Below are 14927 nucleotides of genomic sequence, written 5' to 3' on the forward strand. Positions count from 1 at the left end.
AGAATTCAGGTGCTACTCGTAACAGAACTCCAATGAAGTGTGCAAAATGTGGTCTTGAAAATCACACAATTAAAGGATGTTACGAGATTATTGGTTATCCAGAAGGATGGGTTCATAAAGGCCGAAAGAAGGAACCAAGTCGGGCTTCATTCGTCTCTGCTGGACCATCCCAGGAGAAAGACTCTGAACTTCCATCAGGTACATCTGAATCCAAGGCTTTGGCGACCTCAGGTACTTCTTCACTTACTTATAATAGATCATGGATTATTGACACTGGTGCTACTGACCATATGACATCTAGCTCAATTGGATTACACTCCACAAAATCATCATCTCAAACTCATGTTACTAGTGCAAATGGAACCACTTCCCAAGTTTTGGAAGAAGGGTCCCTCTCTCTTACGCCTTCATTAAACCTAGATCACATCTTGGTTGTCCCTTCCCTAGACTATAATTTGTTATCTGTTCCTCAGATTATTGATTCCCTTAATTGCACTGTGTGTTTTTGGCCATCTTATTGTCTTTTTCAGGATCTACTCACCAGGGCCGTGATTGGATGTGGTACTAGGAAGGGAAAGTTGTATTATTTGGACCTATCAGATGATTGCAGTAGCAGATTGAGTCGTGTGCATCATGTAAGAGGTATAGAGTCAGACAGAATAAAGCAGATTTGGTTATGGCACAAGCGACTAGGACATGCTTCCTTTGGTTACCTAAAACTTTTATTTCCAGATTTATTTTCTCAATTTGATTTATCAGACTTTCATTGTGAAACTTGCATTTTCGCCAAAAGTCATCGTGTTTCTTACCCATTGAGATTAAATAAAAGTTCTATACCTTTCATGGTTGTCCATTCAGATGTTTGGGGACCATCAAGAGTTCTCACTATTAGTGGCTTTAAGTGGTTTGTGACTTTTATAGATGACTGCACCAGGATGACATGGGTATTTCCCATGAAACAGAAAAGCGAAGTTACTGCAAAATTCAAACAATTTCATCAGTATGTTGCTACACAGTTTGACAGGAAGATCATAACACTACGGTCAGATAATGGCAGAGAGTATGTCAACAATGATCTTTCTTTGTTTTTTAACCAACAAGGGATTGTTCACCAAACCACATGTGCTTATACGCCACAGCAGAATGGTGTAGCAGAACGAAAGAACCGCCATCTCCTAGAAGTTACTCGTGCATCTTTATTCGAGGCTTATATGCCCCACAAATTTTGGGGGGAGGCTCTTTGTTCTGCAGCTTACCTCATCAATCGGATACCATCCAGTACTCTCCAATATCAAACTCCATTTCAAACATTGACCAACCTTCTCACAGTGCCACCTACACCAAACCTTGAACCACGGATTTTCGGGTGTGTTGCTTACATTCAGTTACATACTCACCAACGTAGCAAACTGGACCCATGTGCATTACGTTGTGTCTTTGTAGGCTATGCTACCACTCAAAAAGGCTACAAGTGTTTCCATCCACCTACACAAACCTTATATGTTACATCTGATGTTACTTTCAATGAAAGTGAATTTTATTACTCAAGGAACACTTCTGAGCATCCTCTGCAGGGGGAGAACTCTATCTTTGCAGAAGATACTCAAAACCAAGTTGTCCATGTTTCCCAGTGTCCCGATGGTAATATTGATGGGTCAACTAATCCTGTGGAAGAACAACTTCAAGTAGGTCAAACCATGAGGGACGAAGAGCAAGGACCAGAAAATCAAATTCAAGAGGAGATTGACCCAAACCATGCCAATCCTACAACAATGCCAGAACAACCAGCTACGAATCCAGATAGTGTCCTAAATACAACTTCTCCTATAGTACCATTGCCAGTCAATCAGTCCAGTCCTGAAAACCCTACACAGGTACTTGAACAATCTAACTCTGATTCCCTACCTGAGTCAAGTCATTCAAGTTATAAATTGCCTCCTCGTTCAAACCGAGGAATTCCTAAACAGCAATATGAACCTGATCCAACTTCAAGTGTTAAATACCCTATTGCTAATCATGTGTCTCTTCATAGGTTATCCCCGTCATATGCATCATTTGTGTGTCAATTATCCACTGTATCTATTCCAAGTAATGTGCAGGAAGCTCTTAAGGATCCCAAGTGGACTCAAGCCATGAATGACGAAATGGAGTCTCTCCAAAAGAATTCTACTTGGGAGATGACTCATTTGCCAGAAGGGAAGCAAACAGTAGGCTGCAGATGGATCTATACAATCAAATTTAGAGCAGATGGAGCAATTGAACGATACAAAGCAAGACTGGTGGCGAAGGGGTATACTCAGACATATGGAATTGACTATTGGGAGACGTTTGCACCTGTAGCTAAAATCAACACAATTCGGGTACTTATCTCATTGGCAGCCAACCTAGATTGGCCTTTACATCAATTTGATGTAAAAAATGCTTTTTTACATGGAGACCTAGAAGAAGAAGTCTATATGGACCCTCCTCCCGGATGCAAGATGAAGCCAAGTCAGAGCAACATGGTATGCAAACTCAAAAAGTCTCTTTATGGATTGAAGCAATCACCCCGAGCATGGTTTGGAAGGTTCAGCAAATCAATGAAGAATTTTGGCTACAAACAATGCAATTCTGACCACACTCTCTTCTTGAAACATAAGAAAGGTAAGATAACTGCACTCATTGTGTATGTTGATGACATGGTAGTTACAGGGAATGACCCAGAAGAGAAGGAAGCGTTGCAACATTATTTAGCAGCTGAGTTTGAGATGAAAGATCTCGGCGAACTAAAGTATTTCTTGGGCATTGAAGTGGCACGTTCAAAGCAAGGAATATTTCTATCACAACGAAAATATGTCCTTGACCTTCTAACCGAAACTGGAATGTTAGCCTGCCAACCAATAGAGACTCCAATGGAGGTGAATCTTAAACTTCATGAAGATGCTGAACAAGTACCTACCAATAAAGAACGATATCAACGTCTTGTTGGTAAGTTGATTTACTTATCACATACAAGACCTGACATAGCATATCCTGTTAGCGTCGTAAGTCAATTTATGCATGCACTGAGAGAGGCTCACATGGATGTTGTGATTCGAATTCTGAGATATCTTAAATCTGCCCCGGGGAAAGGATTGATGTTCTCAAAACATGTTCATCTTGATGTGAAAGGGTATACAGATGCAGATTGGGCCGGTTCAGTTACTGATAGAAGATCAACATCTGGTTACTTTACTTTCGTGGGAGGCAATTTAGTCTCATGGCGTAGTAAGAAACAGAACGTGGTGGCTAGGTCAAGTGCTGAAGCAGAATATAGGAGTATGGCACATGGAATATGTGAACTACTCTGGATAAGAAATTTGATGAGAGAATTGGGGTTCAAACAAAAAGGAGCAATGCAATTGTATTGTGATAACAAGGCTGCAATAGACATCTCACATAATCCAGTGCAACATGATAGGACCAAGCATGTTGAGATTGACAGACATTTCATTAAGGAGAAACTCGAGGCCAAGATCATTGAGGTACCATTTGTCAAATCTGAAGATCAACTTGCAGATATTCTCACCAAAGCAGTTACAGGCAGAATCTTTCACAGCTCACTTAGCAAGTTGGGCATTAAAGACATATATGCACCAACTTGAGGGGGAGTGTCAAATCACAGCTGTATAATATCAAGCAAGAAGTCAATAATATCAAGCAAGAAGATCATAGCTGTATAATATCAAGCAAGAAGTCAATTCAAAGATTCAGCAAGATTATAGGAGTCTAATTGTAAAAAAAAAGTCAATGATTAGTTCCTAAAATCACTCTGTAAAATATTTCATTATTCTCTGTATATAATTAGTCTATCACGACATATTGAAATGATAAGAAGATTATTCCACTCTTCCAACTTTGAGATCTTCTAATTGGCTAATGCGTGTAGGACGGAGAGAGTAATTCACGTATCTGGGGTTTACTGTATAATGTTGATCTTTAATGTTTAATGTGACATTGTCTTGGAGGGTTAGAGGGATTGGAAAGTTCTTTTGACCTCCAAGAGTCGACACCTCCAAAGATGTTCTATTGACTATTGGGATGAAGTCGTACCCTCCTTTTTTGACCTTAACCTGGTCAAATTACACCCTCTCTTCTATATGTTCTTGCAGAAGATTTAAATTAGAGATAATTGAGATTATCAACACTTTAAACCACAACTTTCACTATTAATTTTTGAGCCTACTTGGCTCAAGAAAGTTGTAATGATAAATCTTCTGTCAATTAGTGTTTAATAAAAATACAGACTTCCTTTCAAAAAAAAACTGTCACTATTAATTGACTACAAATTGGAGCCTAATTCTCAAGTTTTATTATTATTAAGGGGCAACTATATATCGTTATTTTTGTTAAATATAACGCTATAACTTACTAATTGTCAATAATTGAATTTTTCTGTTGCATTGAGTTTAGTAATTTATAGCTTATCTAACTTGAATTCTCGGACAACCACCTACTCTCATGTTATGTTATCATTTCTTCTCTAATGATTAGTCAGCTCATCTTACAGGTTTCGTATGCCAATTGAAAGTTGGTTGTCATGGGTTATCTAGCTTAAATTCTCAAAAACCCACATCCCTCTCTCATGTTATGTTCTCATATCTTCTGTCACGACTATTCAATTCATCTCAAATGTTTCATGTGCTAATTGAAGTTGGCTATGAAGTTGTGGTTTCGATGTTGTAGTGTATTAAACCCATGGTGTTGTATTTAACAAAATAGCAGTGTGAATGAATGAGAGATTTTGGGCCCAAATATGTATAATCTCACTTGGGTTTCAATTCAAGCTACTTTTGGGCTGGGCCTAGGTAGAATGAATGAGAGCTTCGTTTAACAATGGATGTTGGAACGTAGCCTTGAGGGTCTGGCTGGCATGGACTATTTTGGGCTTTCACAAACCAACAAGTCCCTGGGCTTAATGTAAACCTAACTTGGCCCAATTAATTGCAATTACCACATGTATTATTAATTCTTTGTTTAATGCAAATGCCACCAGTTGTGATAATGGGGCCAAAAAAAAAAACAACCGATAAGTATGGCACCTCTGTTTTATTCTTTTTTTAACGGGACCCTTAAAAAAAATTTCTAGAATTTTTCTTTTTATTACAGGGGAGGGGTTGGGAAAGCTCAACTCAAGATCTCTATGAGATACCATACACATGAGTGTTATCTGAGTTATTCATGATTTTCAAACAAAAAGAATCTAGAATTTGAGAGAGCGTGATGAATGAAACACGTATATTAGATTGATTGCCCGAATCCAAGTTCTTAAGGGCATCCACAGCAATGACGCCAAACTCAAACTGGACTCCAAATTTGGAGTTTCAATTTCGTTCTTTTTTGAAAATGAAGCCCATATCAGTGACAGTAAACCCAACGTCAAATCAAGTGTTCGTTACATTGAAACTAGAAGTATATGGTGTCCATGTAGCAAATTGAACCAAATTTATTGATTAAATATTGATGAGCATCTTCTCTCTTCTGAAAGACAAATTGCAAAAAGGTGAGGCAACAATTTATTTAATATTAATTAACTTATACATTATTATAATATTAATATTGATGTTAATTAACCATTAGGCTATAATAGTAGTAAAATGTATTAACTTTAAATTAATTAAAATGATTGTAAAAATAAATATTTAAATGGTTTAGAGTGTTTATGTGTGGATTTACTTTTTGAGAAACTGAAAATTTATAAAAAGAGTGTAAAAACTATACATTTGTAATTTTTGTTAAAAATGTCTGCTGTGAATGATCTAACACCCAACCCGATCTGACCCGACAAATATGGCAAAAGGACGACAATATGCTTAAGGGTTAAGGCCCATTCGGTAGGTGAAGGCATTAAGTAGCTACACATGGATGACTGGAGGAGAGAGAGGGGCACATGGCCTCTTACCAAACTTCGAACGTAAAACGTATCCTGAATGGGGTCCATGTGTTTGGTGGGCCTCTCTCGGTGAGTCGGTTTCGTTTTTCTTTGAGACAACCAATATGGCAGTTTTAATCGTTGGGACTAAGAAGTGTATGGGGCCCCATGAAATTTAATGTAGCATTATTTAGGTACGTCGTGTGTGAAGGGGAAAAATGTCAATTATTTCTCTTACGTGAGTATTTAATTTGTAAGAATAAGAGATCCATGTTCAATTTGGTCATTAAATTAAATATATATTTCATTTACTGAAAAGGGCCCCGTAGAGCCCATTTAACATGCGGTGGGACTAATTTATTCAGCAAGAAACGGACCATTTCATCATTGCTCCCTAAACGCATAATTTAAGGATGATAAATTTAGGGCTCAAGCCCATTAATAAGGGCCTAATTTTAAGAGTCCGGCATTTCTTGCTCCTTTTCTCATGCGTGCTCTACTCTAGTGTCCATTCATCTCCCTAGACAACAAATATTGTTAGAACACATATAGTAAGTTATTACATTGCAGTTCCTAACCATCACCAACGCGTTTTTTTAGAGCACAACATCTTGTAGTAACTACGCAGTTAAGCATGCTTCTGCGAGATTGCCATTGGGATGAGTGACTTCCTGAGAAGGCAAAGTTGTGCGGGTCTGTGAGATTATTATTGGGATGAGCGACTTCCTGGGAAGGCAAAGTTGTGCAGACCCGATCTATCAATGAGAACTGGACAACCCAAAACAGATAATATTGTTTATGTGTATTAGACTGAAAATTTTAATAAATATTATCTATAAAATAAAATAAAATAAAAAAATTGATAAAGGCAGGAATAGTCTCTATATGTGGCGACAATTTTTAGGGAAACAAAACCAACACAAAGTTTGAGCTTTTATTAGTGAAAAAGAATCGCAAAATCTTTGACACACATCACCCGGTTTGTAACCGATAACAATATCATATAAATTAGTCTATTGGACATCCGATATGAGCATAAACTCGCACTGTCAGGCCTTCGTGTACAAAGGTGGGATCGGATTGTCAGACCCTCGGCACAAAGCTTTCCACTTGACAACAAAGTAGTTGGGCCAAAACTTAGCCCTTGACTATAAAAATATTGTTTCTAATGAGAATCGAACTCAACACCTCCCCCACACATCACATAATTGTATACTTTGCTATACTTGAACATTCACACAAATGAAAATCTGACTTTTTTTGCATAGTTATGTAGTCAACATAAATTCTTTTGTGCACACTTAAAATATGTATCACTTTTTAAGGGTGTGAATGAATGAAATGATAAGTGAGGTTCATTACTTTGGGCTCCCCATGTTTAAAATCAATGATAAAAATATAGGTATGTATTTTAATTGCGCAATTTAAGTACGTATAAATAAGAGAATTTGTCATTTAGTCAATATCACCAGTCGTAGCTCAACGAGTGCCACAGTAGCTGCTGCTGCTGCTGCTGCGAAAATAAAGATATGCACAGGCTACAAATGCTCTTGCATTCAATGTTACCGTGTAAGCATCAATCAATGCTTTACTGCATATAATTGACTGAAACGCCATGGCCATGGGTGTATCTATCTACTTTCTTCGAAAAACTTACAATTTTATCACTTGATCTTTGAGAAAATGAAGTACATTAGTTGATCATAGTCATACACTTGATTATTATCTGCTCCTAAACATGATTGAACCCAAAACTAATTTTCACCATCATTAACCAGTCATAAATTCTTTGAGAGAAACCTACAGAAGTCAAAAGGACCAGCTTGCCTTTTTTTTCACCAAGATTAGCTGAAAGAGCACATTATTCATGGCAGCATTAAATCTGCACACCTTGATAGTATTGCTCCCCGCCCCCCCTCCCCACATTGAATGCCCACGCGGTTTCGAGAGGTATAGGCAATGGCAGCACCAGCCTGAGTTGACTTTGGGTTTTCTTTCCTCTTATCAGTAAATGCTCTTGCTGTCATCTTTTGACTCTTTTCCTCATCAATCCTCGATTGGGTCAGCGTCCCTTCTCTCTCTATTTTTTTCTATATATGAAGACCCACTGACCCTTGCTTTGCATATGCTAGTCTAACCTTCTTTTTCCAAAGTTTGAAAATACAAAGAGAAGCAGAGAAGAGAAGAGAATACCCTCCTTGTTGAAAAAAAAAAGAAAAAATGGGCAGGCCACCTTGTTGTGACAAGATTGGTGTCAAAAAAGGGCCTTGGACTCCTGAAGAAGATATCATTCTGGTTTCTTATATTCAGCAACATGGTCCTGGCAATTGGAGAGCTGTACCCACTATTACAGGTAATTAATTTATTTAAATCTCTCAGCTTTTATGGGGGTTTTTTTTTTTTTCTCTTTTCTTCTTTGAACAATTTATTAAGTCTTTTGGGTTTTACTTTGCAGGGTTGCTTAGATGCAGCAAGAGTTGCAGGCTTAGATGGACTAATTACCTAAGGCCAGGCATCAAAAGAGGGAGTTTTACAGAACAAGAAGAGAAAATGATAATCCATCTCCAAGCCCTTTTGGGTAACAGGTACAGAATCCAATCTTTCATCACCAAATTGTGATTCAATATTTACTGTTTTTCTGCAGAGTTAATTAATTTTGAGGGCAATGAATGTGTTACAGATGGGCTGCAATAGCTTCCTACCTTCCACAGAGAACAGACAATGACATTAAAAATTACTGGAATACCCATTTGAAGAAGAAGCTGAAGAAGATCCAAGAAGGCCAGTCTAGAGATGGATCATCATTAACGAACCCAGATTCAGTTTCTAGAGGACAATGGGAGAGGAGGCTCCAAACTGATATTGAAATGGCTAAACAAGCACTCTGTGAGGCCTTGTCCCCTGACTTGAAACAACCAGGAGGACATCAAGCATCAACATATATTTCAAGCACTGAAAACATAGCAAAGTTGCTTCAAGGCTGGATGAGAGATTCTCCAAAATCATCTGGTGGATCATCAATTCTCACTGATGAACAGCATTCACACAACAACAAGAACAAACCCAAGATGGATTATGGCAGGGAGGAGAAAAATGAGATGGAATCATCAGAGGCTTTTGAGTCACTATTTGGGTTTGAGTCTTTTGATTCTTCAAATTCTGATCTTTCACAATCTCTGTCTCCTGATGAGGCCAGTATTACTATTTTCCAAGATGAAAGCAAGCCACCACATTCACAAGAACCACTGTCATTGCTAGAGAAGTGGCTGTTTGATGAAGGAACAGGCTCACAAGGGAAAGATTGCTTCAGTGATATTAAGTTAGATGAGAATGTTGATCTTTTTTGAAGAGATTTTTGCTTTTATTTGGGATTCTTTGGGGGATTAGATGATGAAGATTAAGCTAATTAATTATTATAGTCGCTTCATTGATGAGATGGTAATGATTAATCAATAGCAGTAGAATGGAAGTGTTAATACGATGAATCATATTAATATTTGATGGAGATCAATAAATTAATTACTTTACTAATATTGCTAATATTTTTTGGATTGTTAGCGAAATTGATGAGCACCATGAGCTATTTATTTGACTTTTTTTTTTACTTTTCTTTGTGGACTTCTGTAGGTCAAAAAGAAGAAAAATGTGGGCAAGATTAACACGTGTACAATCTTAGTGCATTAAATGCTTGCCACCTGTCCTCACATTACATCATATCTCCATATCAAAGCATAACCAAACCCACTGTAGAGAGTCACAAAAGTCAAGATCCCACCTCATAAAACAAGCCACATCACAGACAGACATATATCATTTAGTGCCAATATATGTATATATTTAGTGACATGACATATATATTAGGTATGAGGTGTGGCAATTCATGATGGAAGCCTGGGATGCATTGTCGGAGACGACACTATCTTGACTCCCAAACATGTACTATAATAGCTAAGGTATCAATTCGATTTTTTGTTTTTGTTTTTGTTTGTGTTTGTTAAGTAATCAAATGACTAATCCCTGCATGTTAATTTCTTCTATAACAAAAACGCAAATATCTTGATGAATTATAGCCTGTCAACGTAGTGATTTGGGGTTTTGTTTTTAGTTGAAAGATGTGAAACAATAGCTCATATTAAAAATATTATCTAGTATCTAAAACCTTTGAGGAAAGGAGAAATTGTGCGAGGGAGGAGCGTAGGTAAAATTGTATTTTTCGAGTATTTAGGTAGTTGATATATAAGGGTTGAAAACCCTTGTCGAATGTACTAAGAAAATTTTTATATTGAAAACAGCTACAAACCCCGAGAATGTAACCACATTGTCGGACCTCATAAATCTTATGATCTTCTTCTCTCTTTCTTTTAACGATTACTTCTCTATATTGTTTTATAATCTATGATGGTTTGTGAGAGAAGTTGTTTTGCAATAAGGGCTCACCTAATAGGTCAAGTCACAGGCATGAAGCATGCATCATTTATTGCAAATACGTAAACCTAATGACACGAGATACATATGAGGTCTGAAGTGAAGCTGTCGTTGCTGGAATGCATGATCTCAGACTACACAAGCTTGACTTCCAGACATGTTATATGATAGCTAGGGCCTCAATTCAATTTCTTGTTTTTGTTTTGTAATCATATGACTAGTCCATTCATGTTAATTTTTTTTTTTCCATGATGAAAACAAGCTTATCGACTACCACTACCTGAGATGCGCCAAACATTGTTGTCGCAGTTGGTCGCCAGCTTAGGATTGGTTGTCTTGTGCTCCCCTCCCCAAACCCATCTTCTAAATTCAATCTACTACCATTACACCTATAAAGGCATACAAAACTAGAAATTATATATGATGGTGGCTTCCAAGTTAATGAGAGGTCCAAGGACATAGAAACAAGAAACAGCACACAATGCTTGCTGTTCATCTGCACAAAGATTTTGAAAGGTGATTTAGTGTATTGACAATAATGAGAAACATTTAATGGAGTTGACGTAGGTACGGTGGAGAACATGAACTTGAGTGTCGTTTACCATATATGGGTCGGGTCGTTGATTATTGATCGATAATTCAATTGATCTTGATTCAAATGTAAAATCATTATCGGCCCGATTTTATGGGTTGGGTAATGGTTGTCAGCTGACATTGTTAGTTGGTTGATGGGTACATCCGACCCTTTTGTTTAATGGATTACACTGTATGCAATACTGATATTGATACACTTGTTGTTGTAACAAAGTAATTGTAAGACAAATACTTGACTCAAAAAAGAAAGATAAACTCAAGGATTTTTTTTAAAAAAGAACATACTGTGATTTGATTTCAATCTAGGGCACATATTGTATAGAGAGTGAGAGAGGTGCTTCGTGTTCGTGCTTGACTCGGCTGTCGACTTGACTCTTGCTTGAGCCTTGATTTCACTATTTGGGTTTGGGCTAGTTTTGGGTCCTTTGGGTTGGGTATGTTTCTTATCGTTGGACTTAGTTTAGTTTAGATCCATATTTGTTAAAAAAATTGTTGATGTTTAATTTTGACCCATAACCATAGTCAGTTTATCGATCAACCGACTTTTGAATATTTTGACTACCATCTCTACATGACCCATGATAAACCCTAAACATGAGTTCTAAACCAACCAGACCAAAAACAGTAAATTTTGAAATCAGTACCTTATGCCATGGTAGATATTTTTAGAGAGACAAAGAAAAAGAGGATGAAATAAAGAAACAATATATCTTAAATTTTGCAAGATCATGTCAATAAACTATATGAATGTGGTCCATGCAGATTTCCTTTTTCAAGGAAAGAATGTGATGAATCATTGGATTAATTTTGTGATGGCCCTCCAGAATGGGCACTAGTGTAAAGTCATGTTGCATCAATCAACACAAACTTTCCTCGATTAGATTTAACGTATATCAATTTGAATCCCATTTGGGGTCATATTGGTACACTTGTTTTTTGGTCTTTTTTCACGTCAAATGTCTGAGTGAAATGTTTCTAATACTGTTCGAAGCTCGTTTTTATAAGATGTAAAAGCTTTTATATATAAGAGATGGTTTGGTTGCCAATCGATTGAATTAGACATATACGTGTCTAAAATTCGATTCTAATAATAAACATATTTCTCCACGATAATTCAAAAAAAAAAGGCGTATTCTTTATCGCTGGGAATATACGTGCGAGTACATACATAAATAAAAGAAAACCAAGCAAGGGAGAAGGGGAAAAAAGTCATGGGCCAGGCCTGTTCGGGAGGCAAATCCTCGGGTCTTGGAGTTATAAGTAATATATGGATTTTTTTTCCTCACCAACAAAACAAGATTTTGAACATTATTTTCAACAAAATTGTTACTTTATAAAAACTCCAAACATGTTAGTGCGCTAATCATCATATAATTTACAAATACGGATTTTTGATTCTCTTAATCAAAGCATAACTTTTAGCACCCGACTCGAGTGGACGGGGCCACAAATCTTTATAATGTCAAGTTTCGTGGTACTGAGCGAGGTACCATGTGGCGATAAGGTTAAGTCTCTTGTCCCACATCACCCGAGGGAATATGTGAAGTATATAATATAACATGTCAAACTTTCAAACTAACAATAAACACGTTTTCTAAGCTCAAACTAGTATAGCTGGCGTTGGGCCTAGGAAGACAAAGTCGTGCAGACCGGTATGGGTTAACCAAAACGAACAAAGTGTTACTAGTACAGAGGGGAAGATTGTTATAGATGGTATCGGAACTGAGGTCCCAGGGTTTAAGGTGTGTGCACCCACAAACATCTATAGGCGTGTACAAGGACTTGGGTACTTAAGGGAGAGTCTCTAGCACCCAGCTCTAGTGGACGAGACAACAAGTCTCCACGGTGTTAAGCTTGGTGGTGTTAGGCGAGTTACAGAGTGACGATGAGGCTAATTCTCTTGTCCCACATCATCCACGGAAGATGTGAAGTACAAAATATATAGAGGCCAAACTTCTAAACTAGTACATGCTTTCCCTATATTCAAACTAGTATAGACTGTTCCTAGACCTAGGAAGACAAAATTATGTGGGCCATGATAAACTAACCCAAAACAGATAAAGTGTTAAGAGTGTAGAGGGACGGGTATTATATATTTGGTCTAATTGGTTAGACTCACACACCTCATTCAATAAATAATTAAAAGGTTATTTATGCAACCAGACAAGACTTTAACGGGGCACGATATTATATAACTATTTTTGTACTGCCAGATGTATTAGCAGATATTAATTAATATCAAAGATATTTTCCATGGGTCTAATGTTTGGTAAGTTCAAATGAATTGTCGATGATCTGACTACCTCCTCCTACATAGATCTTGACTCTTTTCAAGCTTCTTTTCTAGTTTATTATAGTTTCTCAGCTAAATGATTTATTTTCCGTATTTCTCTAGCTTATTTTCGGAGGGTATATCCCTATAGTTTCTCGATGAAACAATTTTCTGACCGATAAGCATGTTTTGTTGGAACTCTACTTGTGTTTGAAGGCTTATGTTCGGGAAGATGCGATTTCGCCATTCTAGTAACAAGTTCTTCAAAGAAGGGTATTCTTGGGTATGTTTGCAGTGTATCTAGCTTCAGATATGTTTTGATGACCCATCGCATCCAACAATGGTGGATATCGATGAACGGCCGATGGGTATATATGCAACCTAGTTCTACTATGCCTAATGTCAATGAATCATTTTTAGCAAGTCTACTGCACTATATGGTTGGAGATTCACCAATTGGAGATTTACGTTAATTTGGGCACGGGTGACCTAGATCTAGGTCAGAAGGGCCGTTGCCTTGTGTTACATTCCCTATGTCTTTATACTTATCCTCTTGGGTTTTCTTTGAGAGATGCATTTGGTTGTTTGGGGGAAAATCATGTATGGGTTATATTTTATTCCCAATCTACATCTTCTTTTGTTAATGAATATTTGCCAGACAAAAAGAAGAGAAAAGAGAATTGTCCATGAGATCAAGTCCAATTGCTAGTGGATATTTTCGCCAAAAAAAGAGGATATTTTTGCCAACTTTCTTCCTAGAGCCTCAAAAAAAAATTTAATTATTCAAAAGTAACATACTTAACGTTTTGTCTCGTGTTAGATAACATACTTAATTATGAGATTAAGTAGTATTAGTGTAATAGTATTGTTGGCTGCAATAGGCACGGAAACAAAAAGAAATAAAACAAATACATGTAGATGCACCCTTTTTGATTTTGATACTCTATTTTTCGAGCTTTGTTTATTTTTGTCTTTGTTAGTCCAAATTAATTATCTACCTTTCAAAGTCCTCTAATGTCATAGACATTTGATCCGTATGGGTTTGGTAAGCTTAGAAAATCATATATATATATATATATACACTCACATATATACATTTATACATACACAGTTTTAGGTGAATTGGTAGACAAATGATGTTGGCATCGTATCAATGTGCCCCACAAGAGCTTCTTTTTTTTTTTTCCCCCTTATCATCAGCAAATTAGGGCCACAGTATATATTAGGTCTAGATTTAATGTCAGCTTAGCTGGTCATTCCATTTTAAACCAATCACAGTTTTAGTTGAAAACAAAAGCTCTCTTATCATTTTTAGGGTTTTTGCAGGGAATCATTTCCTTTAATATTCTAATGACTTGTAATTAATAAGCCAGTTGGGTGTTTGTTCCTAGTGACCATTCTAGTGATTATTACTAGTACAATAATTCAAATTATTGTACTAGAGCGATCAGTGAATAATAACAATTACAAATTAAATACTATAGTCAAAATAATGATAGATACATTTGATTTGAAACTACATATAACAAAGTTACAATTTCAGCACTTGAATTGCCTCCCTCTACATCAAGAGGTTAGTTGATCACTCATGTGTGTGATTAACTAACTAGAGTCAAAAGTTATAGATTGAGTTAGGTTAAAAGTCCAAAACATAAAAAAAATTAAGCATTGAAGGACTTGGTTTACACTCTATAAATATATACTCAGGATTAGGGCTTGGAATTCACTCAAAACCAAATACAAGTC

At 36.8% G+C, this 14927-nt stretch overlaps 1 protein-coding gene across 1 annotated transcript; it reads left to right on the forward strand.

Moving 5' to 3' along the window:
- Nucleotides 1-8070: 8070 nt before the first annotated feature.
- Nucleotides 8071-9398, forward strand: LOC120016445 (myb-related protein 306-like). The gene is made up of 3 exons (XM_038869224.1): nt 8071-8243; nt 8346-8475; nt 8571-9398. The coding sequence occupies exons 1-3, from the start codon at nt 8111-8113 to the stop codon at nt 9235-9237; spliced, it is 930 nt and encodes a 309-aa protein (XP_038725152.1). The 5' UTR covers nt 8071-8110; the 3' UTR covers nt 9238-9398.
- Nucleotides 9399-14927: the final 5529 nt, after the last annotated feature.

The sequence above is a fragment of the Tripterygium wilfordii genome, chromosome 15 (assembly GCF_013401445.1).
Source record: "Tripterygium wilfordii isolate XIE 37 chromosome 15, ASM1340144v1, whole genome shotgun sequence".
Taxonomy (NCBI): Eukaryota; Viridiplantae; Streptophyta; class Magnoliopsida; order Celastrales; family Celastraceae; genus Tripterygium; species Tripterygium wilfordii.

Coding starts and splice junctions, on each gene's coding strand:
- LOC120016445 (XM_038869224.1), top strand. CDS start 8,111: ATGGGCAGGCCACCTTGTTGTGACAAGATTGGTGTCAAAAAAGGGCCT. Junction 8,244..8,345: donor AGCTGTACCCACTATTACAG/GTAATTAATTTA, acceptor TTTACTTTGCAG/GGTTGCTTAGATGCAGCAAG. Junction 8,476..8,570: donor CAAGCCCTTTTGGGTAACAG/GTACAGAATCCA, acceptor AATGTGTTACAG/ATGGGCTGCAATAGCTTCCT.